Below are 23,092 nucleotides of genomic sequence, written 5' to 3' on the forward strand. Positions count from 1 at the left end.
CTGCTTCTGGCCAGGACAGACTCTGGGCCCTGCCGTTCACTTCCTACTGGCATGGGGCATTGACCCCGGAGCCAGCTGGGAGCCATGGCCCAGGAACAGATCTAGCCATCCTCCTTAGGGAACAGCTCCCAAAGCTGATCCCCAATTGAGCTCAGCCTTGTGCTTTAGAGTGGCAAGGAGGCTCTGGAGAGTAGGGTAACCCCTATGTTTAAGTGTGATCTCCCCAGAGCAGATTGGATATAACCCTGAATGCAGATAAATGCTCCTGCCACAGTCTCCCTCTGCCTTCCTGAGTGAGAGGGCAGGACTCCACCTCTGATTGGCAATGTTCCCAGCCCGCCCTTGGTTGCCTGGCAACAGGTCTGTGTCTCTGACTGAGGATACACTATGGCGGGTGGCAGTCCAGCAGCCAAGAGGGTAGTGGTGTACCGGAATGGGGACCCATTCTTCCCAGGCTCCCAGCTGGTGGTGACTCAACGCCGCTTCCCCACCATGGAGGCCTTCCTCTGCGAGGTGACATCAGCTGTGCAGGCCCCATTGGCTGTGCGTGCCCTCTACACACCTCGTCATGGCCACCCTGTCACCAACCTGGCAGACTTGAAGAACAGAGGGCAGTATGTGGCCGCTGGATTTGAACGATTCCACAAGCTCCCGTGAGTGGGCTGGGACTGGTCAAACAGCCTAGCAAGGGAGGTAACGGCAAGAGCGTGTATTCAGTACCTACCATGTATGTACCAGCATGTTACTGGTACTTACTGAACTCTATGTGGGGGGGGTGGTTTTGCCTCCATTAGAAAGGGAAAACAGATAGAAAACCTGCCTAAGAGTACACAACAAATAGCTGAACTGAAATTCAAATAGAATTCTCTGTGTTACTAATGTTTATGTTCATCACAGCCAAGATCAGCCTGTGGGAAGGCCATTCTCCCGCAGGGTGAGCCCCCTTTTTCCAAAAGCTCTTCTTGCTTGGACCCCCTATCACTGAACACTCTAAATCCACCCATCCATTCCTCCCCACTGTGCACAGGCATCCCAGACTCTCCCGTCAGGCTAGGGCCATCCCCTGTTGCAGGAGGAGACTGTCTCCCAGGGTGGGAGAAGAATTTGAGTACCTGAGTCTCTGACTCATGTCTGGCTTCCAGGTCCTACTCTTATCTCTCAGCTGAGGTTGCTTACTATAATGTAAGGATCAAGAGGGGGGAAGTGGTTGGGCACAGTGGCTCACGCCTGTAATCCTAACACTTTGGGAGGCCGAGGCGGGTGGATCACCTGAGGTCAGGTGTTCGAGACCAGCCTGGCCAACATGGCGAAACTCTGTCTCTACTAAAAATACAAAAATTGGCCGGGTGTTGGCCGGGCGCGGTGGCTCACGCTTGTAATCCCAGCACTTTGGGAGGCCGAGGCGGGCGGATCACGAGGTCAGGAGATCGAGACCACGGTGAAACCCCGTCTCTACTAAAAATACAAAAAATTAGCCGGGCGTGGTGGCAGACGCCTGTAGTCCCAGCTATTCAGAGAGGCTGAGGCAGGAGAATGGCGTGATCCCGGGAGGCGGAGCTTGCAGTGAGCCGAGATTGCGCCACCGCACTCCAGCCTGGGCGACAGAGCGAGACTCTGTCTCAAAAAAAAAAAAAAAATTGGCCGGGCGCGATGGCTCACGCTTATAATCCCGGCACTTTGGGAGGCCAAGGTGGGCAGATCACCTGAGGTCAGGAACTCGAGACCAGCCTGACCAACATGGAGAAACCCTGTCTCTACTAAAACTACAAAATTAGCCAGGCGTGGTGGCGCATGTCTGTAATCCCAGCTGCTCAGGAGGCCGAGGCAGGAGAATTGCTTGAACCCGGGAGGCAGAGGTTGCAGTGAGTCGAGATCGTGCCACTGCACTCCAGCCTGGGCAATAAGAGTGAAACTCCATCTCAAAAAAAAAAAAAAAAAAAAAATCAGCCAGGCCTGGTAGCATATGCCTGTAATCGCAGCTACTCAGGAGGCTGAGGCAGAAGAATCGCTTGAACCCGTGAGGCGGAGGTTGCAGTGAGCTGAGATCGCACAACTGCACTCCAGCCTGGGGAACAGAGTGAGACTCTGTCTCAAAAAAAAAAAAAAAAGAAAAGAAAAAGGCCAGAGGAGGGAAGCTAGGTAGACTTAGAATCTAGGCTTCATTCCTTGTGTGACTTTGGGCAAGTCACTTAATTTCTTGGAGTCTCATACAAAATGAAAACGACCTATCTCATGAATGAGGATATTCTTGGGATACAGCAGGATGCATAATGCACTAGTTTCTAGTTTCTCTTGACTTTTTTTTTGAGACAGGTTCTTGCTCTGTCACCCAGGCTGGAGTGCAGTGCACTGGCGCGATCATGGCTCACTGCAGCCTCGAACTCTTGAGCTCACGCAGTCCTCCTGCCTCAGCCTCCCAACTAGCTAGGGCCACACGTGCATGCCACCATGCCTGGCTAATTTTTGTTTTTGTTTTTTGGTAGCAATGAGGTTGCCCAGGCTGGTCTCAAACTCCTGGGTTCAAGTGATCCTCCTGCCTCAGCCTCCCAAAGAGCTGGGATTACAGGCGTTGAGCTGCCATGCCCAGCCCTCTTGACCTTTAATCTCATAGCATTGAGACCCCAGTCTGGATTTCCAGACTTACCCAGCACTTACCCAGACAGCACTTGAGCACTCAAGGGGTCCTAGGGCAGATTCAACTGCCAATATCTTGTTTCCGCACTGAGATGATTGCCACTGTTCCATGGGGAGGGATATCTGGTGAGCTGCGCCCCAACCCAGCACTGACATCTGCCAGGCTATTGAGGCCTCAGTCTCCACAAGATGACCTGTGACCTATCTGTCCTTTCAGCTATTTACCCCATGGAGGGAAGGATCCAGGTGGGAAGAGCTGCAGACTACAAGTGAGTCCTGGGGAACCTGTGCCCCATCCCCTCTGTCTTCCCACTCCTCCTGGAACTGCCCCCAATCTGGTCTGGGAAGCCAGGGAAGCAGCAGGATCTGCCAGTTCCATGGGGGGTACTTTGGAGCCAGCTACTATCTTTCCTGGGGTGTGGGATTTCAAGACACTATTTCTTGCTTCTGTCGCAGCCTTTGTCTCCACACTGGGGTCCCCAAAGGAAAGAGGAAGCTGTGAAACACAGATTGGGGGAGGGGGTGGTTAGAATGTGACTTAGGGAACATCGAAGCACCTTTTGGTGAAAGGTGTGACCTGTCTTACTCCTCCTCGCCCCCTTCCTGCCCCTGTCTGGTTCCGGCCCCCTCACTCCACACCTTGGATGGACCCACCCCTAACAAAAGGCCCCAACTCTCCTGATTTGGAGGCCTGACTTCGGTTTCAGGGTCCTCCTGTGACTCGCCGCTTGTGTGATGGGGCCGTTGGACAGCGGCTGCCTGCAGGTGCTCCCAGCTATATCCAGTGAGTGCCAGTGTGGGGGAGCAGGGGTGTTGAGGTTTGTTTTAGTAAGACCAAGAAAATGGTGTTGGGTTTACTCCAGGAGCCTCTGGTTACTGTTGGGAATGTAGAAGTCCGGCAGGCTTGATGGGTGAAGAGGCCAGTGTTATGGTTACTGCTGGCCCTGTGCCACCCTTCCCCTCACATGTAGGGACTCCTGGGGACACTTCCCCTTACCAGGCTTTTTGTCTCAGTGTGTTCAGGAATGGGGACCTGGTAAGTCCCCCATTTAGTCTGAAGCTGTCCCAGGCTGCCAGCCAGGACTGGGAAACTGTGTTGAAGCTCCTGACGGAGAAGGTCAAGTTGCAGAGTGGGGCTGTGTGCAAGTGAGTATGGGGACTGGGAGGCCCAAAAGTCCCCAAAGAGAGCCTCCCCACTGGCTTCAGCTGTGGCTGAGGATGAAGAGGCAAAAGGAAAGCACGTTCCCCCACATGAGACTTCCCCCATGCCACTGGGAGAGGGCCCTCTGCCCTCAGAGGCAGGGTAGAGCCTCGGTGCCCAAAGGCCAGAGGGCACCTTGGAATAGCTGCACCCACCCCTTCAGTCTGCTGAATGTGAAGAAGCATCGAGTCTACCAGCCCTTATCCTGCTCACCTCTTTCTCCCAGACTCTGCACCCTAGAGGGGCTCCCACTGTCAGCAGGGGAGGAGCTGGTAACTGGCCATTACTATGTGGCTGTTGGAGAGGATGAGTTCAAGGACCTTCCCTATCTGGAGCTGCTGGTGCCCAGCCCCTCCCTGCCCAGGGGCTGCTGGTATGTATGTGGGAGGTGGAGCGGTAACAGGCCAGGCAGAGGAAGCTACCCTGTGGGTCTGTGTGCTTTGACTCTATGCCCTCTGCCCACTACAAGCCTTTCCTTTTGTCATTGTAGGCTTCCTCCAGGCTCGAAGTCTAGGCCCCACAGGCAGGGGGTAAGTGACGCAGGGGATAATAAGGGGTGGGCAGGAAGGGGAGTGACTGGCTGACAACTCTTCTGGCACAGGCTCTGACCTTATTTCACTGCATCCTCTCTTTTTCCTTTTTTTTTTTTTTTCGAGTCAGTCTTGCTCTGTAGTCCAGGCTGGAGTGCAGTGGCAGGATCTTGGCTCACTGCAACCTCCACCTCCCAGGTCCCGGTTCAAGCAATTCTCCTGCCTTAGTCTCCCAAGTAGCTGGGATTATGGACATGCTCCACCATGTCCAGCTAATTTTGTGTATTTTTAGTAGAGATGGGGTTTCACCATGTTGGCCAGGCTGGTCTTGAACTCCTGACCTCGTGATCCGCCTGCCTCAGCCTCCCAAAGTGCTGAGATTACAGGCATGAGCCACCGCGCCCGGCCTCCTTTTTTATTTTAAATATAGAGATGAGTCTCACGATATTGCAAAGGCTGGTCTTGAACTCCTGGGCTCAAGCAATCCTCCCACCTTGGCCTCCCAAAGTGCTGTGCCCGGCCTGCATCTTCGTAATAATTTTTATTTTTATTTTTGGAGACGGAGTTTCGCTGTTGCTCAGGCTGGAGTGCAATAGCACAATCTCAGCTCACTGCAACCTCCACCTTCTGGGTTCAAGCGATTCTCCTGCCTCAGCCTCTTGAGTAGCTGGGATTACAGGTATGCGCCACCACACCCGGCTTTTTTTTTTTTTTTTTTGAGACGGAGTCTTGCTCTGTTGCCCAGGCTGGAGTGCAGTGGCGCGATCTTGGCTGACTGCCAGCTCCGCCTCCCTGGTTCACGCCATTCTCCTGCCTCAGCCTCCCAAGCAGCTGGGACTACAGGCACCCACCACCATGCCTGGCTAATTTTTTTTTTGTATTTTTAGTAGAGACGGGGTTTCATCGTGTTAGCCAGGATGGTCTCGATTTCCTGACCTCATGATCAGTCCACCTCAGCCTCCCAAAGTGCTGGGATTACAGGCGTGAGCCACCGTGCTCAGCCACACCCGGCTAATTTTTTTAATTTTTAGTAGAGACAGGGTTTCTCCATGTTGGTCAGGCTGGTCTTGAACTCCCTCAGGTGATCTGTCCACCTCGGCCTCCCAAAGTGCTGGGATTACAGTCGTGAGCCACCTCGCCTGGCCACTCTTAATAATCTTGTGAAAGAAAGATTATCCCCATTTTCCAGAGGTGGAAACTGAAGCTGAAAAGAGTGAAGTGGGCCTTGGGCACGATGGCTCACGCCTATAATCCCAGCACTTTGGGAGGCCGAGGAGAGTGGATCACCTGAGGTCAGGAGTTCAGGACGAGCCTGGCCAACATGATAAAACCCCATCTCTACTAAAAGTACAAAAAAATTAGCTGGGCATGGTGGTGGTTACCTGTAATCCCAGCTACGTGGGAGGCTGAGGCAGGAGAATTACTTGAACCTGGGAGGCGGAGGTTGTGGTGAGCCGAGATCATACCACTGCACTCCAGCCTGGGTGACAGAGTGAGACTCAAGTCTCAAAAAAAAAAAAAAAAAAAAGTGAAGTGATTTGTTCAGGGTGACAGAGTTATTGAGTGGCAGGGGCCAAACCAGAATTCTCATCTGATTTGCAGGACTTAAGGCCTTCTTGCTAGGTTGGACGCTGGGAGAGAGAATTGGCATATTTGGCACAGCAGGGTCCAAGGGAACTTAGATTATCCAGGTCTAAGCCCTCCCAAGAAATGAGCCAGTGAGCATGGGGCGTGGGGGTGGGGGAGCACAGTCTGCTTTCACTGGGCATCGAGGAGTGCCAGGCACCTACTGCTCTGTCCCTGGATAAGTCAGGCTGGTGGGAAGAGGCAGCAAGGAGGGAGGACGTAGTTTGCGAAGACAGACGGCATCTCCTCTGCCATGTTCCTGCAGGCGTCAGGGGCTCTCTGAAGCCTGAACTGGGGAGTAGGACAGGTAAGAATGGCCAGCAACCAGGGTCCAAGCCCAGTGTCCCTTCTCTAGGCCCAAGGCCACAGGGCCCAGGTAACCCAGCCCTCTCCAAAGGAACCAGACCGAATTAAGCCATCTGCTTTCTATGCCAGACCCCAGCAGACCATTCAGCCAAGAAGCAAGCTCCCCACACTCTCATTCCCACCAGGTGAGGGGCCCTGGGGGCTCAGGCCCTTCTCAGCTGCCCTTTGACAGTGACATGGGTTGGTCCCTGCTGTTGTTGGGGATGTCCATGGGAGCAGAATGCTCAGACACAAAGCTGGCACTGAAAAAAAAAAAAAAAAAAAAAAGATAAAGGAGTCTGAACCTACTCTGGCTCAGGAGACTGCCAGTAAAAAAAAAAAAAAAAAAGCTGGTCCTGACCTCATCATAACTGTCTCCAGCTGCCCCCGTCTGTATATCCTGTCTCTTCTTCACAGGGCCTCATCACATGAAAAGAAGCACCTGGAAAGGGCAGTGCTTAAAGCGATGAGACTTCAGGGGTGGGATCTAGAGGGGATGGGGGTGGGACCAAAGGCCCACCTCTCACTTCCTTGCCATCCTGGGAGGTGGTGGGGAATGCAGAACCAGGTTCAAGGGAGGGAAAGGGGCTGGCATGAAGGTCCAGGGCAGGAATGCTGAGGGCTCTTCAGCCTGGGCATCACCCAATGCTGCCTCCCTCTAGGAGTTATAGGAGTATACGGAGCTCCCCACCCAAGGAAGGAGACAGCGGGGGCCCAGGAAGTAGCAGATGATGAAGACACCCAGACAGAGGAGCCCTTGGATCAGGTAAGCTGTTGGATCAGGAAACAGTATCTTGGGATGGGAGGAGCTCTGAGCTGGAAACTGGCAGCCTTGGGCCCCAGGAACAGTTCTCCTCCCTTGTGATTGAAGGTAAATCATCTCCTAACTTCCTACCTTGTTAAATGAGGAAGCAGTTCCTAATTTCCAGTTTCTTCCTTCCTTGGGGTTGGGGACCTCCTGGCTGAGAGCTGGAGGCTGGCCATGCTCACGGCCCCATTCTGTATGGCCTTCCACCTCCTCCAGAGGGCAGCACAGATAGTGGAAGAGGCCTTGGCCCTGGAAAACCAGCCTGGGGCTGGGGCTGCTATCTCAGCCTCAGCCCCAGCTCTGCCATCTTGAGAGCCAGCAGCTCCAGAGGGCAACTGGGGACCACCACTCTGGCCACCTTTTGTCCTCAGCCTCCAGCAGCTTGTTCCTCAGGAGCCAGCACCTCCCCTGGGCTCACAGGGTACACTGCGGCCTCCTCAGCCCTCCCCGTTCTCCTGCTCCTAAACCCACAGCCCAGCCTTCCCTTCCTCTGAGCAGAGCAGCCCTGGCTGTGGGGGCTATTTCCTTATGGGATTCTCTGGCCAGAGAAAGGAGTAGCTGACTGAGCCTGGGAGACAGGCCACAAACGGGGGAGCGGGTTTGTCACAATAAAAGAATACTAACCTCTGTCTGTTTACCACAGATTTATTGACAGCTACTACTCGCCAGGTGTGCTGGGTGCTGGAGTCAGGTGGGGCTGGGGCTCACAGCTCTCTACCTGTTTTAAGAGGGGCTGGCAGTGAGGATTTCTGCCCACCTCATGGGTGGGGCAGGCAAGGCTAATAGCTCATTTCCTGCATCTGCCACTCCGACGCACCTTCTTCCCCTCGGTTCCACCCCTCATTCGGCCAAAGCGCTCTGACTGAGCCCCAGAGGCCTCCCGTTTGCATTTCTGGCTCAAAGTCTGCAGCTGGCCCTTTCCATGCAGCTGGGGTTCTGCAGTCCATGGAACCTGCCACCGTGATAGTCCAGATCAGGCCACAGTAATGGTGGCTGGGCTGGGGGCCTGAGATGTCAGCAGGAAGAGAGCTGCTGGGGCAGCAAGGTTGCTGAGGGTGAGCGTAGAGTCTCCTGTGCTAAATCCCTGCAGCTGAACAGCACTTGAAGGTTACAAAACTCCTTCACTCTTGTTCTCTTATTGTGATCCATGAGGTAGCTGTTATCCCCGTAAGAGAGGAGGAAGCTAAGGCCAGAGAGGGGAAGTGCTAGGTCCATCCGCTCACTGCCAGCACTTCACGGCCCAGGGGCTTCCTGGAGGCAGCAGAGCTGGAGGTGGGTTCAGCCCACTCAAAGGGTAGACTGTTGTCCCTGGGTCTTACTCACTGAGCTCGTGATGCAGAGTGAAATTCCTATCACGGTGAGCACCATGCCAGTAACTGCTCCTGGGATAATAGGCAGAAATCAAGGGGGTCTGAGCTCAGCCATGCCAGTAGGAGCTGGTACAGGGCTGGAGGAAGGGCTCAGATGGGGTCTGGTCCTGAATCCCGCCCCAGCCTCTGTCTTTCCCCAGACTGTCCAGGGGAAGGGAACTCTGATGGCCACAAGGAAGCAGAACAGCTGCAGAGGAAAGGGCAGGATGGGAAAAGGCCGTGTCCTCACCCACTCCGGGGAGATGGGTTCTGGGAAGGAACTGACACAGGTATGTTGAGATCCACAGAGCTGCGTCCTGCACTCGCAGTAGCCTGACTTACGTTTTCCACCAATATCTTCTCCAAGGGCCTTGCCAACAATCAGTGTGAAGATGATGGCCAGAGAGTTACAGATGGGCACAGCCAGGGTCAGATCTGGGTGGTCAGAATGAAAAGAATGCCTGAGATGCAACAAATGCCTTTCTAGGCACAAAACACTTCCATCATTACCATTTCATACCTTTAAAAAAGGTATCAAAACCCCATCTTCCAGATGAAGTCACAGCAAATCTCAGGACTCAAACCCACATCTCCTGACTCCACGTTCAGTGCTTCCCAGGATTCCAGCGTGAAGACCTGAACTCTGAGGTCTGGGACCAGCCTGGTTTGATAATGAGAATGAGGTCTTTGCACTCAAAGAGAACTTGTGAGATCTCAAGGACATCTGGACAGACAGGCAGGCACCCGAATCCCAAAGGATGCAGTAGAGAGTCAAGTGACACCAAGCACAGCCACCATGTATTAAGCACATACCATGGCCTAGGCGCTTTGTGTACATATCTCAATTTTCACAACACTGCAAGAAGGGGATTATCACCATTTTGCGTAAAAGAAACAAAGGCTCAAATAAGTCGCATAAACTAAGGCAAGTTGAGGATTTAAACCAAGACTTGCCTGACTCCAAAGCCTGCGCCGTTATTGAACTGTGGATATAGACAGAGCAGAACATCAGGTGAAGCCCAAGCTCAGGCCTTATGGAGTTAAAGTGTCAGAAGGAGGAAGCCAGGACCTGTTCAGGATATTGGGCTGGACCTGTGGTGTGGGTAGAGGGCATCACAGCCCAGGATCTGTTCCTTAATTTTGAAGTTCCAAGGGACTGACTGCCAATAAGCAAACTTGAAAAAGAGTAATGGAGTTGGCCGGGTGCGGTGGCTCACGCCTGTAATCCCAGCACTTTGGGAGGCCAAGGCGGGCGGATCACCTGAGGTCAGGAGTTCGAGACCAGCCTGGCCAACACGGTGAAACCCCATCTCTACTAAAAATACCAAAAATTAGCCAGGTGTAGTGGCAGACGCCTGTAATCCCAGCTACTCAGGAGGCTGAGACAGGAGAATCGCTTGAACCCAGGAGGCGGAGGTTGCACTGAGCCAAGATCACGCCATTGCACTCCAGCCTGGGAAACAAGAGTGAAACTCTGTCTCAGAAAAAAAAAAAAAAAAAAAAAGACTAATGGAGTTAACTTAAAATTTGTTGAGGGTAGATCTCCTGTTAAGTGTTCTTATCACATCAAAAAAAGAGCCACAGCTGGGCGCAGTGGCTCACGCCTGTAATCCCAACATTTTGGAAGGCCGAGGCGGGCGGATCACCTGAGGTCGGGAGTTAGAGACAAGCCTGACCAACATGGAGAAACCCCGTCTCTACTGAAAATACAAAATTAGGCCAGGTGTGGTGGCTCACGCCTGTAATCCCAGCACTTTGGGAGGCTGAGGCAAGTGGATCATTTGAGGTCAGGAGTTCAAGACCAGCCTGGCCAACATTGTGAAACCCCGTCTCTACTAAAAATACAAAAATTAGCCAGGCATGGTGGCGCATGCCTGTAGTCCCAGCTACTTGGGAGGCCGAGGCAGGAGAATTGCTTGAACCCGGGAGGCAGAGGTTGCAGTGACCAGAGATTGCACCACTGCACTCCAGCCTGGGTGACAGAGCAAGGCTCCATCTCAAAAAACAAAAACAAAAAAAATTAGCCAGGCATGGTGGCACATGCCTGTAATCCCAGCTAGTGGGGAGGCTAAGGAAGGACAGTCACTTGAACCTGGGAGGCAGAGGTTGCAGTGAGCCGAGATCACACCATTGCACTCCAGCTTGGGCAACAAGAACGAAACACCGTCCCAAAAGAAAAAAAAAAAAAAAAAAAAAAAGAGCCACATACACACAAAAAAGACCAATGGATAAATCAGCTGAGTTATCCATGGTAAGAAGACTCAACTGCAGACCAGATGCTCACACTGGCTCCTCAGCACATTCTTTCCCAGCACTCCCAGGGCTTGCCCGTGTGAGGCAGAGGAGCAAACTGTCCTGCTCCTCATCCCCTGGGAGGCCCCAGCATGGAGGCATTATCCATCTAAGAAATTGATACAACAACCCCACTTACAAAGAGCTGCTTTTTTTGTTTTTCGTTTTTTGTTGTTTTGAGACAGGGTCTGTCTCTGTTGCTCAGGCTGGAGTGCAGTGGTGAGGTCACTGCTCACTGCAGCCTCAGCCTCCTGAGCTCAAGCGATCCTCCCACCTCAGCCTCCTGAGCAGCTAGGACTACAGGCACACACCACCAAGCCCAGTTAATTTTCGTATTTTTGTTGTTGTTGTTGTTGCCTAGGCTGGTCTCCTAGGCTCAGGTTATCTGCCCACCTCAGCCTCCAAAAGTGCTGGAATTACAGGCCTGAGCCACTGTGCCCTGCCCAGAGCTGCCTTCTTAAGTTTACATACCTTACAAGGAGTGTCATGGCTGCTAAGGTCTGGTTTGCAACAGGAGATGGAAGAAGGATGCAGCACGGTGCAGTGGGAGGTGAGGGCACTGGAGTGAGGCAGATCTGAGTTTCCCTTGTAATCTTGGTTAGGATATGCAAACACTCAACCTGTTTCCCCGCATGTAAAATAGGGATCACAGTATACCATTTCTTTTGTTGGGTTGTTGTAAGATGAACTGTGATAATGCATGGATAGCTCCTGGTTGAAGTGGATGCTTCATAAATAGTGATTACTGTTCTGGTTATTAGAAAGGATGGATATTAAAGGATACAGGCAGAAAGGGTAATGAGATAAAAAGAACCTAATACTGCAATTGGATTAAAACTTGGTGAATGGCTACCTGTAGTCAGCTGGTCAAGGGTTCAGCATTCTTCCACAGCAGTGAATGCATGAGGCCAGAGGCTTTCAAACTCTTTAAATAAGTGCATATTATTTATTTCTTTTCTTTTTTGAGACAGAGTCTCGCTCTGTTGCCCAGGGACTGGAGTGCAGTGGCGTGATCTCAGCTCACTGCAAACCTCCGCCTCCCGGGTTCAAGCCATTCTCGTGCCTCAGCCTCCCAAGTAGCTGGGACTACAGGCACACACCATCACACCCGACTAATTTTGTTATTTTTAGTAGAGACGGGGTTTCAGCATGTTGGCCAGGTTGGTCTCAAACTCCTGACCTCAAATGATCTGCCCTCCTTGGCCTCCCAAAGTGCTGGGATTACAGGCATGAGTCACCATGCCCTGTCGAGCATGAATTTTTAATATATGGCTTCAAATCCTTCTGCACTGACATGCTGTGGGACTTGAGAGGTGAAATTGCCCAAAGTTTTGCAACTTCATTTTCTAAGATAATCATATCTGCTTTACAGAGTCATGATTGGAATTAAATAATGTGTAAGACTAGTGCAGTATCTCACGTAGTAGAGGGCAGTCAACAAATGTCAAGAGAAAGGAAATTTGGAGCTCTGTGTGCCAGGCACTCTCCTAGATGTTTCCCATTCATTAACTTTGATCCTCACAATGCTATGAAGCCAACTATATAAAACCAAGGCTCAAATGAGGGACTTGCTCACACAGTGGAAGCAAGAATGTTAAAGCCAGCACTCGGCACAGCAAAATGAACCTTCCTTCTTCCTCCGCTGGTCACACAAGACTGCCAGGTTTCAAACCAACTCCAGTGCCTAGCAACATACTCATAACCAGCCCACTGTGCCCCTCTTGTTCAGAGAAGAGGGTAGTAAGAGGGAACTAGAGCTAGTTAGCCCTCTCTCACTGATGGGAATGAGGTGCTTCAAGCTCCACCCCACCCCCGCCCCCAATCACTCTTCCAGGTGGCCTCAAACACTAAGAACAGTTCCAAGCCAGGACCCACCTGTCGATGCCAAGGTGAGGTAATAGAGAAGGGACCCACACTGGTTGAGGAGAAAGGGCATCAGGTACTGGAAAGAGGAGAAACCTACAGTCAGTGTCATGGCCTGACTGAGCAGCACTGCCTTCTTTGAGCTCCTAGCGAATGCCTTTCCTTGGAGGGAGGCAGGGTTACAAAGACCCAGAGAACACTAATCCCTCTAAGGAGGATCCTTCCAGGGCAAAGAGGGAAACAGACTGAACTCTGTGCCTTTTCTCAAACTACCCTCTCCCTCACCTCTGCTAGTTCCCATCCTGCAAGGCCTTGATGCCAGTGTCAGCCCCTCCAGGAAGCCTTCCCCAAGTCCTCCAGCTCCAGCCTTCCTCCTCTGAACTCTTCCCCTGCAGGGCCAATTGAGCCCCAAGCCCTCCCTCTGGAAAGGCTCACAAATGTGGCCTTATGTAACTAAGGAATCACAGTAAAATGTGAACAATGGCAGCCATAGATTGAGCGCTTACTATGTTCTCGGCTTAATGCTAAGTGCTCTATGTATCTCACCTAATTCCTGCAACTGACCTATCAGATGGTTATTATTTACAGATGATGAAACTGAGGCTCAAGGAGGACAACTGACTCTTCCGAGAATTTCTAGTGAGTAAATGGTGGGGCTGACCCAGACCTGTTTGACTCCAAAGACCAAATTCTTGGCGGCAACTCCCCCGAGAGAGGGGCCTTTCACAGCGACGCACCTCAGTATTCAAGAAGAGGGTCTTCATCTCCTGTAGCAACTGCCGGGTCCAGGTCGGCTCATGAACCCGCTGCAGGCCGGCGGAGGCCCGCTTCAGCAGCGGCTGCGTGCCACCCCACAGAGCGGCCACCAGCACCAGAGCCAGCACCTGCCCTGAATGCAGACGAGTGAGTCACCCTGACCCTCACCCCAAACGGCCGCCCACCCCGCCCTCTCCTGGCCTTCTAGCCCCAGCTAGCCGCCCCCACTTCCCTCCTTCGCTCTTTTCGCCTCGGCTGCGACTGGCGGCTAAGGCAGGCCCAGGGAAGCTGGGGAAATGAATCCAGGAGTCCGGCCTCTGGGGTTGTAGCAGGGGTCGGGGTTAGAGGGTAGATGTGGCGCAGGAAATGAATTCGAGGCGAGGGTCGGGAAATCCATAGAGGGGCGGGGCCGGCTACCTACCCAGAGACGCCGCCATGGCAACGCCGCTGTGTTCAACTTCCGGGAACGAGGGGGCGGAGACCCATGATCCGGAAGTGGCCTCGAAACCTTTTCCGGTCCTACTCACGTTGCGGCCTTCGTCGCGTCACCGCCGGGATGGTGAGTTCCAGAGTTGGGGGTATTGCAGTGGGGGTCCTGGGCTGAGGCCGGGGCCCAATTCCGAGCACTGACGTTACTGTCTTGTCCCCACAGAAGCCGATCCTACTGCAGGGCCATGAGCGGTCCATTACGCAGATTAAGTATAACCGCGAAGGAGACCTCCTCTTTACTGTGGCCAAGGACCCTGTGAGTGTTGGCTGGAGGGCGGGCGGGAGCATGCGGAGGGGGTCCGGGAGGGGCGGGATCCTTCTGCCAGGACGGTGGGTGGACACGCCAGTTTTGCCGTTAGCGGGGAACCAAAGAGCAGCCCATTCTGAGAAGCAGGGAGAGGTCATGCCGGGGGTAGGCTGGCGAAGGTGTTTTACCGGGAAAGGCGGGGAGGAACCCTATTGGCCGAGTGCGGTGGCTCACGCCTGTAATCCCAGCACTTTGAGAGGCCGAGGTGGGAGGGTCGCTTGAGCCCAGGAGTTGGAGACCAGCCTGAGCAACGTAGTAAGATCCATCTCTACACACACACAAAATTAGCCTGACGTGGTGGCTCGCGCCTGTGGACTCAGCTACTTCGGAGTCTGAAACGAGAGGATCGCTCGAGCCCGGTGAGCCGAGATCGTGCCACTGCACTCCAAGAAAAGCAAGAGACCACTGTGGAAAGGGGATAAAGATGAGGGTCAGCTTGCCCAGAGAACGGGATGCAACCTTTAGGGATAATCTAATTTTTCTACCAGGATAGGTGCAGGCTGTGTTATTCAGACACAGGGAACTTAATGAGGGTGTTTCTAGTCTCGTTTTAAGTCAATCCCATCCCGCTACTCAATGCAAAACAATCCCTCATGATACTGCCTTTTGAGGCACCTGGCCATTTTATTTTATTTTTTCTTGAGACAGAGTCTTGCTCTGTCACCTAGGCCGGAGTGCAGTGGCGCAATATTGGCTCACTGCAACCTCTGCCTCCCAGGTTCAAGCGATTCTCCTGCCTCAACCTCCCGAGTAGCTGGGACTACAGGCTCGTGCCACCATGCGTGGCTAATTGTTTGTATTTTTGGTAGAGATGGGGTTTCACCATGTTGGACAGGCTTGTCTTGAACTCCTGACCTCAGGTGATCTGCCTGCCTCGGCCTCCCAAAGTGCTAGGATTACAGGCGTGAGCCACCACACCCGGCCTGGCCATTTTCAAGATGAGAGAACTGAAGCTCAGAGGAGAGAAGCACTGTATTTGAGATCACATAGTGAGACAGTGGCAGAGCAGGTACCAGAACCCAGACTTCCCTACCACCAGCTGCTCCCACTTGGATAAGACATCAGAGACACTGTTTTTCTAGATTGGAGCTCAACTTGGCCTTTTATTCTTTGGAGCCATTGGGAGTCCCAGGAGAGCTGGAGCTAACAAATGAGGATGCTTTTGCAAGCCGCCTGCCTCCTCTGTTGCTTACCTTTAGGAAGGGAGGAGAATCCAGGAGTTGGTCTTTTTACCAGCTCCCTGCTGTTTCCCAAGAAATGAACAGAAGAGGGCAGAATCAGCCTGGCTACAGGCTGCTGAGGGTTCCTGGGGCAAAATAGGAAGCCATTGCTCTTATTGGGACGTGTACTATCCTGTGGTTTGCCTTTTCCAGATCGTCAATGTATGGTACTCTGTGAATGGTGAGAGGCTGGGCACCTACATGGGCCATACCGGAGCTGTGTGGTGTGTGGACGCTGACTGTATCCTTGTTTTGGTTCCGAGTCCGTGTTGCTAGGGTCTGTCAGCGATGGAGAGGCTGAGTTGGGAGTTGGGAGTTGGGGGTGCTGTTGAGGGCCTAGAGAACGATACCTCCTGCTGCCTGGTCTCTTCACTGGCTGGGGGAACGTTCAGGACAAGTTCCAGTTCTGGATAAGGAGGTGAGAGGGGAAGAAAGGCCCTTTGGGGCTGAACAGGGAGGTGATTCACTTGGCCTCCCAAGAGGACAAGGGCTCAGGTGAGCCTCGTCATGTTTCTTAACAACTCTTCAGGGGACACCAAGCATGTCCTCACTGGCTCAGCTGACAACAGCTGTCGTCTCTGGGACTGTGAAACAGGTAAGCTGGGTTCATTCACTTTTTTAGCAAATATTGAGGACCTGCAATGTACCTGTTTGAGTAAACAGGTCCTAGGAAAATAGAGATGAAATCCATAGATAGTTTCCAGTCTAGGGAATAAGAGACAAGAAAGACAGATGAGAAAATATACACCATGGTAGAGGAAGCATAGATTAAGTTTTGTTTTTTTTTCTTATTTTTGAGACAGAGTCTCGCTGTCACCCAGGCTGGAGAGCAATGGCACGATCTCGGCTCACTGCAACCTCTGTCTCCTGGGTTCAAGGGATTCTCCTGTCTCAGCCAGCCCGAGTAGCTGGGATTATAGGTGCACGCCACCATGCTTGGCTAATTTTTTTTTTTTTGAGACAAATTCTCTCTCTGTGTCACCCAGGCTGGAGTGCAGTGGTACAATCTTGGCTTACTGCAACCTCTGCCTCCTGGGTTCAAGCGATTCTCCTGCCTCAGCCTCCCGAATAGCTGGGATTACAGACATGCGCCATCACACCTGGCTAATTTTTGTATTTTTAGTAGAGACAGGGTTTCACCATGTTGGCCAGACTGGTCTGAAACTCCGGACCTCAGGTGATCCACCCACCTCGGCCTCCTAAAGTGCTGGGATTACAGGCATGAGCCACTGCACCTGGCCGCCGGCTAATTTTTGTATTTTTAGTAGAGACAGGGTTTCACCATGTTGGCCAGGCTGGTCTCGAACTCCTCAGCTCAAGTGATCCACCCCCTGGCCTCCCAAAGTGCTGGGATTACAGGCATGAGCCACTGCACCTGGCCGCCGGCTAATTTTTGTATTTTTAGTAGAGACAGGGTTTCACCATGTTGGCCAGGCTGGTCTCGAACTCCTCAGCTCAAGTGATCCACCCCCTGGCCTCCCAAAGTGCTGGGATTAAGGCATGAGCCACTGCACCTGGCCGCCGGCTAATTTTTGTATTTTTAGTAGAGACAGGGTTTCACCATGTTGGCCAGGCTGGTCTCGAACTCCTCAGCTCAAGTGATCCACCCGCCTTGGCCTCCCAAAGTGCTGGGATTACAGGCATAAGCCACTGTGCCCAGCCTAAGTTGTTCTGTTTAGTGCCAGGTCTATGCTGGGTACTGGGGACATGCAGGGAAATCAGATCAGGTCTTTGCTGTGGAGAAGCACAATCTGAGGGAGAGACAGATATATTGCAGTCTACGTATGAGCAGTGCCACATTAGCAGGATGTCTGAGGAAAGAGTCTGGGTAAGAAGTTAAAATACTTGGCCAGGTGTGGTGGCTGATGCCTGTAATCCCAGCACTTTGGGAGGTCGAGGCAGGTGGATCACCTGAGGTCAGGAGTTCAAGACCAGCCTGGCCAACATGGCGAAACCCCGTCTACTAAAAATACAAAAATGAGCCAGGCATGGTGGCGGGCGCCTGTAATCCCATTGACTCAGGAGGCTGAGGCAGAAGAATCGCTTGAAAGGTTGCAGTGAGCTGAGATCATGCCATCACACTCCGGCCTGCAGGACAAGAGCGAAACTCCATCTCAAAAAAAAAAAAAAGTCCGGGCGCAGTGGCCCACACCTGTAATCCCAGCACTTTGGGAGGCCGAGGCGGGCGGATCATGAGGTCAGGAGATCGAGACCATCCTGGCTAGCACGGTGAAACTCCGTCTCTACTAAAAATACAAAAAATTAGCAGGGCGTGGTGGCAGGCACCTGTAGTCCCAGCTACTTGGGAGGCTGAGGCAGGAGAATGGCATGAACCCGGGAGGCAGAGCTTGCAGTGAGCCGAGATCGCACCACTGCACTCCAGCCTGGGCGACAGAGCGAGACTCTGTCTCAAAAAAGAAAAAAAAAAAGAAAAGTTAAAATACTTTTTAAGTTTGGGTCACTGGAGCAAGAGAAACAGTGAGATGTGATGGTAGCATTCTCTAGAATGTCCTCCCTGCAATTGCAATGGATGGTGTAGCCCAGACTCTGCCTGACTCCAGGAAAGCAGCTGGCCCTTCTCAAGACCAATTCGGCTGTCCGGACCTGCGGTTTTGACTTTGGGGGCAACATCATCATGTTCTCCACGGACAAGCAGATGGGCTACCAGTGCTTTGTGAGCTTTTTTGACCTGCGGGATCCGAGCCAGATTGGTGAGGGCTGGGAATAGGGCTGGGGTTGAGGTAAAGGGTGCAGTTCTAGCGCCCAGGGCCTAACATCTACTGCCCCACACAGACAACAATGAGCCCTACATGAAGATCCCTTGCAATGATTCTAAAATCACCAGTGCCGTTTGGGGACCCCTGGGGGAGTGCATCATCGCTGGCCATGAGAGTGGAGAGCTCAACCAGTATAGTGCCAAGGTAAGAGGCCACATGGGGCCTGAGCCTACCAGAATGATTCTTTTTTTTTTTTTGAAGATGGCATCTCTCTCTGTCGCCCAGGCTGGAGTGCAGTGGCGCCATCTCGGCTCACTGCAACCTCCACCTCCCTGGTTCAAGCAATTCCCCTGCCTTAGCCTCCAGAGTAGCTGGGATTACAGGTGCATGCCACCGCGCCTGGCTAATTTTTTTTTGTATTTTTAGTAGAGACGGGGTTTCACCATGTTGGTCAGACTGGTCACGAACTCCTGACCTCAGGCAGTCCACCGCTCCTGGCCTTTTTTTTTTTTTTTTTTTTTTTGAGACAAGAGTATCACTCTGTCACCCAGGCTGGAGTGCAGTGGTACGATCTCGACTCACTGCAACCTCCACCTCCCAGGTTCAAGCCATTCTCCTGCCTCAGCCTCTTGAGTAGCTGGGACTATAGGCACCTGCCACCATGCCTGGGTAATTTTTGTATTCTTAGTAGAGATGGGGTTTCACCATGTTGGCCAGGCTGGTCTCGAATCCTGACCTCCTGACCAGATGATCCACCTGCCTCGGGGACTGGTGATAGCACACTGGTTCAGAACAAGGGCAGGGCTGTATGCTGTGGCTCACATCTGTAATCCCAGTGCCTTTGGGGGCCAAGGCAGGAGGATCTCTTGAGCCCAGGGGTTGGGGCTGCAGTGAGCTATGATCACACCACTGCACTCCAGCCTGGGTGACAGTTGAGACCCTGTCTCTAGAAAAAAAAAAAAAAAAAAAATTAATAAAAAATTTTAAAAAGAGCAGAGGTGAGATTCAAATGTAGATTTCACCACTTTCTAGCTGTGTGATCTTGGGCAAGTTACATGACTTCTCTGACCCTGTTTATCTGTAAAGTGTTTCAAGGATCAAATGATATCACGTTTGAAAAACTTGTCACAAAGTACTCAGGACATGTTAATAAGGATCACAGGCCGGGTGCGGTGACTCACACCTGTAATCCCAACACTTTGGGCGGCTGTGGCAGGAGGATTGCTTGAGCCCCGGAGATTGAGATCAGCCTGGGCAATATAGGAAGACCCTGTCTCTCCAAAAAAAAAAAAAATTAAAAATTAGCTGGGTGTGGTGGAGCGCACCTTTGGTCCCAGGTACTCAGGATGTTGAGGCTGAAAGATTGCTTGAGTCTGGGAGATTGAGGCTGCAGTGAGCCATGATTGTGCCACTGTACTCCAGCCTGGGTGATAGAACAAGACTCTGTCTCAAAAAAATAATTAAGGATCACAAATGAGCATTTCCCTGCCACCACTGAGTATAATGCCCTGTGCTGAGCTCCTAGAACAAAGAAGTAAATCAGACACAGTTCCTTCCCCCATGGGGAGACAGACTTGCAAACAGCTAGCACCTGAGTCAGATTGTGAATTATGCCACCATAGAGGTCTCAACCAAGTGTGGAAGGTGCACTGTCCCAGGGAGGTGGCGTGTACATTAAACCCTGAAGAATAAATGGAGCTTCAAGCAGGAAGGAAGGAACATCCCACAGGCAAAAGGAACAGCAAAGGCAAAGGCACAGAGTTAAAGTATGGAGTCTGCAGAAACCCTTGGGATGTGGTCTTGGGGACAGAGGACGGGGAGTAGATTTTAAACGTCCTTACGTGTGAAGAGGTGAAGAGTTTTGATTTTCCTCCAGGCAGTAGGGAATCTTCAAAGGGTTATCGATGGCCAGATTTTCCTTCCACAGCTTTTGCAGGTTATGTTTGGAGAATGAACCTGAACTAGCCAATAGGCATAGGATGTACATTACTGGACAGAGTCAAGGGATATTTAGGGGTGACTGATAGGATAGAGGGGGTGAGGAAAACACAAAATCCATGCTGTCTCAGCTCTCATTTGGGTGCTTGGGTTTCTGGGGAACTGAGATGAGTAGGGATTGGGCCCAGTCAGTCTCACTCTTCCTCCTTCCCAGTCTGGAGAGGTGTTGGCGAATGTTAAGGAGCACTCCCGGCAGATCAACGACATCCAGTTATCCAGGGACATGACCATGTTTGTGACCGCATCCAAGGACAACACAGCCAAGGTGAGCCTGGGCAGGGGTCTGGCGGGGCTGCTCCCTCCCTCCCGCTGCACAGCTCACCCTGCCCGACCTCCCCCAGGAAGGCTCTTTTTACCGATTTCCCCCCTGCTTTCTCTCTCCAGCTTTTTGACTCCACAACTCTTGAACATCAGAAGACTTTCCGGACAGAACGTCCCGTCAACTCAGCTGCCCTCTCCCCCAACTATGACCATGTAAGAGAACCGCCCCCCCCGCCTTCCTGTTGAAGCCTCAGGAAGCTTCCAAGTTCTAGATGCTTGTCCAGAAGTTGGGCTACGACATTGTGGGGGAAATGTCAGGCAGAGAGGAGATTCCCAGAGGAGTGACAAAGTTGGAAGGATTGAATAGCCCCAGGGAAGCCAGCAGGAGGTGGCAGAAGTGTCTGGTCATCCCCTACCTTTGGTATCCCCCCATGGGGCTGTGTGAGATGTTAAAAATGTATATGGCAGGAGAAAAACAGAAATGGACTTGGTCCCATCTAGAGTTTCTTCTTCCATTCAGGTGGTCCTGGGCGGTGGTCAGGAAGCCATGGATGTAACCACAACCTCCACCAGGATTGGCAAGTTTGAGGCCAGGTAAAGAAGAAGAGAGCTCTTCCAGATTGAAATCTCATGGGGTGTACCTTTTTTGTTTGTTTGTTTTTGTTTTTTTTGTTTTTGAGATGGAGTCTCGCTCTGTCGCCCAGGCTGGAGCGCAGTGGCGTGATGTCTGCTCACTGCAAGCTCCGCCTCCCAGGTTGACGCCATTCTCCTGCCTCAGCTGCCCAGGTGCCCGCCACCATGCCCGGCTAATTTTTTGTATTAGAGACGGGGTTTCACCGTGTTAGCCAGGACGGTCTGGATCTCCTGACCTTGTGATACGCCTGCCTCAGCCTCCCAAAGTGCTGGGATTACAGGCATGAGCCACTGTGCCCAGCCTTCATTATATTTCTCTATGTCCAAATTTCCTGTACTGTATAATGAGACAATGACAATATACTTACCATAAAATTATGCAGATTATTCAGTTAATATTTATTAAGCTCTTTAAGCACTGCCCAGCACATAGCAGGCACTCTATAAGTATTAGTTATGTATTCAGGCAGACATCTGGGTCCAGTCTTCCCCTTATTATAAAAAAGTTAAAAAAGTAAGAGACAGGGTCTCACTATGTTGCCCAGGCTGGCCTGGAACTCCTGGGCTCAAGTGATCCTCTGGCTTCAGCCTCCCAAAGTGCTGGGATTATAGGCGTGAACCACGGCACGCAGCCACCAACTTCCATCTTATTTTGTTCACATTCACTTCTTAATTTTTCTGCTTTATTATTATTTTTGAGACAGGGTCTCACTCTGTTGCCCAGGCTGCAGTGCAGTGGCACCATCTCTGCTCACCGCAACCTCCTGGGCTCAAGCGATCCTCCTACCTCAGCCTCTGGGTAGCTGGGATTACAGGTACACGCCACCGTCCCTGGCTGCTTTTTGTATTTTTAGTAGAGATGTTGGCCAGGCTGGTCTCAAACTCCTGGCCTCCAGTGATCCACTGCGCCTCGGCTTCTGCTTTATATTTTGTGATACAATTTGCATTTGAGGCCAGGTGTGGTGGCTCATGCCTGTAATCCCAGCACATTGGGAGGCCAAGGAAGGCGGCTTGAGGCCAGGAGTTCGTGACCAGCCTGGCCAACATGGTGAAACCCCGTCTCTACTAAAAATACAAAAATTAGCCAGGCGTCTGTAATCCCAGCCACTCAAGGAGGCTGAGGCAGGAGACTTGCTTGAACCCAGGAGGGGGAGGTTCCAGTGAACTGAGATTGCGCTACTGTACTCCACCCTGGGTGACAGAGTAAGACTCCATCTCAAAATAAATAATAATAACAGTTTGCATTTGGGGAGTGCCACCTCCAAAGTGTTTTGGAAGAAGATGGAAAGTGAATTAATTGTGTCCCTTTTCCTCCAGGTTCTTCCATTTGGCCTTTGAAGAAGAGTTTGGAAGAGTCAAGGGTCACTTTGGACCTATCAACAGTGTTGCCTTCCATCCTGATGGCAAGAGGTAGGGTCCCAGTGAAGCAGCTGAGCTAAGCCTGGGTTGGGTCTCTGCCTCTCCCAGGGTAAGCACCTGACTGGTGCCTGGCTATCTTTTTCCAGCTACAGCAGCGGCGGCGAAGATGGTTACGTCCGTATCCATTACTTCGACCCACAGTACTTCGAATTTGAGTTTGAGGCTTAAGAAGCTGGATCTCCGGCCGGGTGCAGTGGCTCATGCCTGTAATCCCACCACTTTGGGAGGCGAAGGCGGGTGGATCACCCGAGGTCAGGAGTTTGAGACCAGCCTGACCAACATGGAGAAACCCCGTCTCTACTAAAAATACAAAAATTAGCCGGGCATGGTGGCACATGCCTGTAGTCCCAGCTACTCAGGAGGCTGAGGTGGGAGAATCACTTGAACCCAGGAGGCAGAGGTTGCAGTGAGCTGAGATCGCGTCATTGCACTCCATCCTGAGCAACAAGAGCGAAACTCCGTCTCAAAAAAAAGGTGGATCTCCATCCAGGCCAGAGAAGATTCTCACAGAAGGTTTTGAACTCTAAGAAATAAATTGGTTTGGTAATAAATGGCTTCTGGTCAGATATTTTGTGGTGTCTCTTTCATCATCTTTCCTTTTCACTGACACCCCAGGAAGCTGATGCTGGTCATGGAGACTTTTA

At 52.0% G+C, this 23,092-nt stretch overlaps 3 protein-coding genes and 1 long non-coding RNA gene across 4 annotated transcripts; 2 read left to right on the forward strand and 2 right to left on the reverse strand.

The window, feature by feature from the left end:
- Positions 1-81: 81 nt before the first annotated feature.
- Positions 82-7,771, forward strand: DCDC2B (doublecortin domain containing 2B). The gene is made up of 9 exons (XM_030823310.1): positions 82-653; positions 2,852-2,903; positions 3,342-3,418; positions 3,649-3,780; positions 4,062-4,208; positions 4,326-4,365; positions 6,347-6,482; positions 6,999-7,102; positions 7,361-7,771. The coding sequence occupies exons 1-9, from the start codon at positions 388-390 to the stop codon at positions 7,454-7,456; spliced, it is 1,050 nt and encodes a 349-aa protein (XP_030679170.1). The 5' UTR covers positions 82-387; the 3' UTR covers positions 7,457-7,771.
- On the reverse strand, positions 6,028-7,090 carry LOC115837532. Its single transcript, XR_004032546.1, has 2 exons — positions 6,698-7,090; positions 6,028-6,599 (listed from the first exon to the last, which is right to left on the reverse strand). It is a non-coding gene; the product is annotated as an uncharacterized LOC115837532 (long non-coding RNA).
- Positions 7,772-13,957, reverse strand: TMEM234 (transmembrane protein 234). The gene is made up of 4 exons (XM_030823309.1): positions 13,386-13,957; positions 12,661-12,727; positions 8,836-8,928; positions 7,772-8,526 (listed from the first exon to the last, which is right to left on the reverse strand). Exons 1-4 carry the CDS (start codon positions 13,410-13,412, stop codon positions 8,432-8,434), a joined length of 282 nt encoding a protein of 93 aa, XP_030679169.1. The 5' UTR covers positions 13,413-13,957; the 3' UTR covers positions 7,772-8,431.
- Positions 8,523-23,016, forward strand: EIF3I (eukaryotic translation initiation factor 3 subunit I). The gene is made up of 14 exons (XM_003276360.3): positions 8,523-8,783; positions 13,237-13,287; positions 13,422-13,551; positions 13,876-13,963; positions 14,057-14,149; positions 15,574-15,661; positions 15,950-16,015; positions 17,982-18,131; positions 18,214-18,341; positions 20,290-20,400; positions 20,520-20,609; positions 20,917-20,990; positions 22,347-22,439; positions 22,535-23,016. The coding sequence occupies exons 1-14, from the start codon at positions 8,609-8,611 to the stop codon at positions 22,614-22,616; spliced, it is 1,419 nt and encodes a 472-aa protein (XP_003276408.3). The 5' UTR covers positions 8,523-8,608; the 3' UTR covers positions 22,617-23,016.
- The last annotated feature ends 76 nt before the right edge of the window (positions 23,017-23,092 follow it).

The sequence above is a fragment of the Nomascus leucogenys genome, chromosome 12 (assembly GCF_006542625.1).
Source record: "Nomascus leucogenys isolate Asia chromosome 12, Asia_NLE_v1, whole genome shotgun sequence".
NCBI classification, from domain to species: domain Eukaryota; kingdom Metazoa; phylum Chordata; class Mammalia; order Primates; family Hylobatidae; genus Nomascus; species Nomascus leucogenys.

Bases quoted from the DNA above. Each gene is read 5' to 3' on its own strand.
- DCDC2B (XM_030823310.1), top strand. From the start codon at position 388: ATGGCGGGTGGCAGTCCAGCAGCCAAGAGGGTAGTGGTGTACCGGAAT. The intron at 4,209-4,325 runs GTATGTATGTGG...TTGTCATTGTAG, and splicing joins TCCCTGCCCAGGGGCTGCTG to GCTTCCTCCAGGCTCGAAGT. The intron at 6,483-6,998 runs GTGAGGGGCCCT...GCCTCCCTCTAG, and splicing joins CACACTCTCATTCCCACCAG to GAGTTATAGGAGTATACGGA.
- TMEM234 (XM_030823309.1), bottom strand. From the start codon at position 13,412: ATGAAGACCCTCTTCTTGAATACTGAG. The intron at 12,728-13,385 runs GTGCGTCGCTGT...TCCTCTTTCCAG, and splicing joins CCCTCTTCTTGAATACTGAG to TACCTGATGCCCTTTCTCCT. The intron at 8,929-12,660 runs GTGGGTCCTGGC...CTGACCACCCAG, and splicing joins CCTCACCTTGGCATCGACAG to ATCTGACCCTGGCTGTGCCC.
- EIF3I (XM_003276360.3), top strand. From the start codon at position 8,609: ATGGGGTCTGGTCCTGAATCCCGCCCCAGCCTCTGTCTTTCCCCAGAC. The intron at 14,150-15,573 runs GTGAGTGTTGGC...TGCCTTTTCCAG, and splicing joins TTACTGTGGCCAAGGACCCT to ATCGTCAATGTATGGTACTC. The intron at 20,401-20,519 runs GTGAGCCTGGGC...TTCTCTCTCCAG, and splicing joins CCAAGGACAACACAGCCAAG to CTTTTTGACTCCACAACTCT.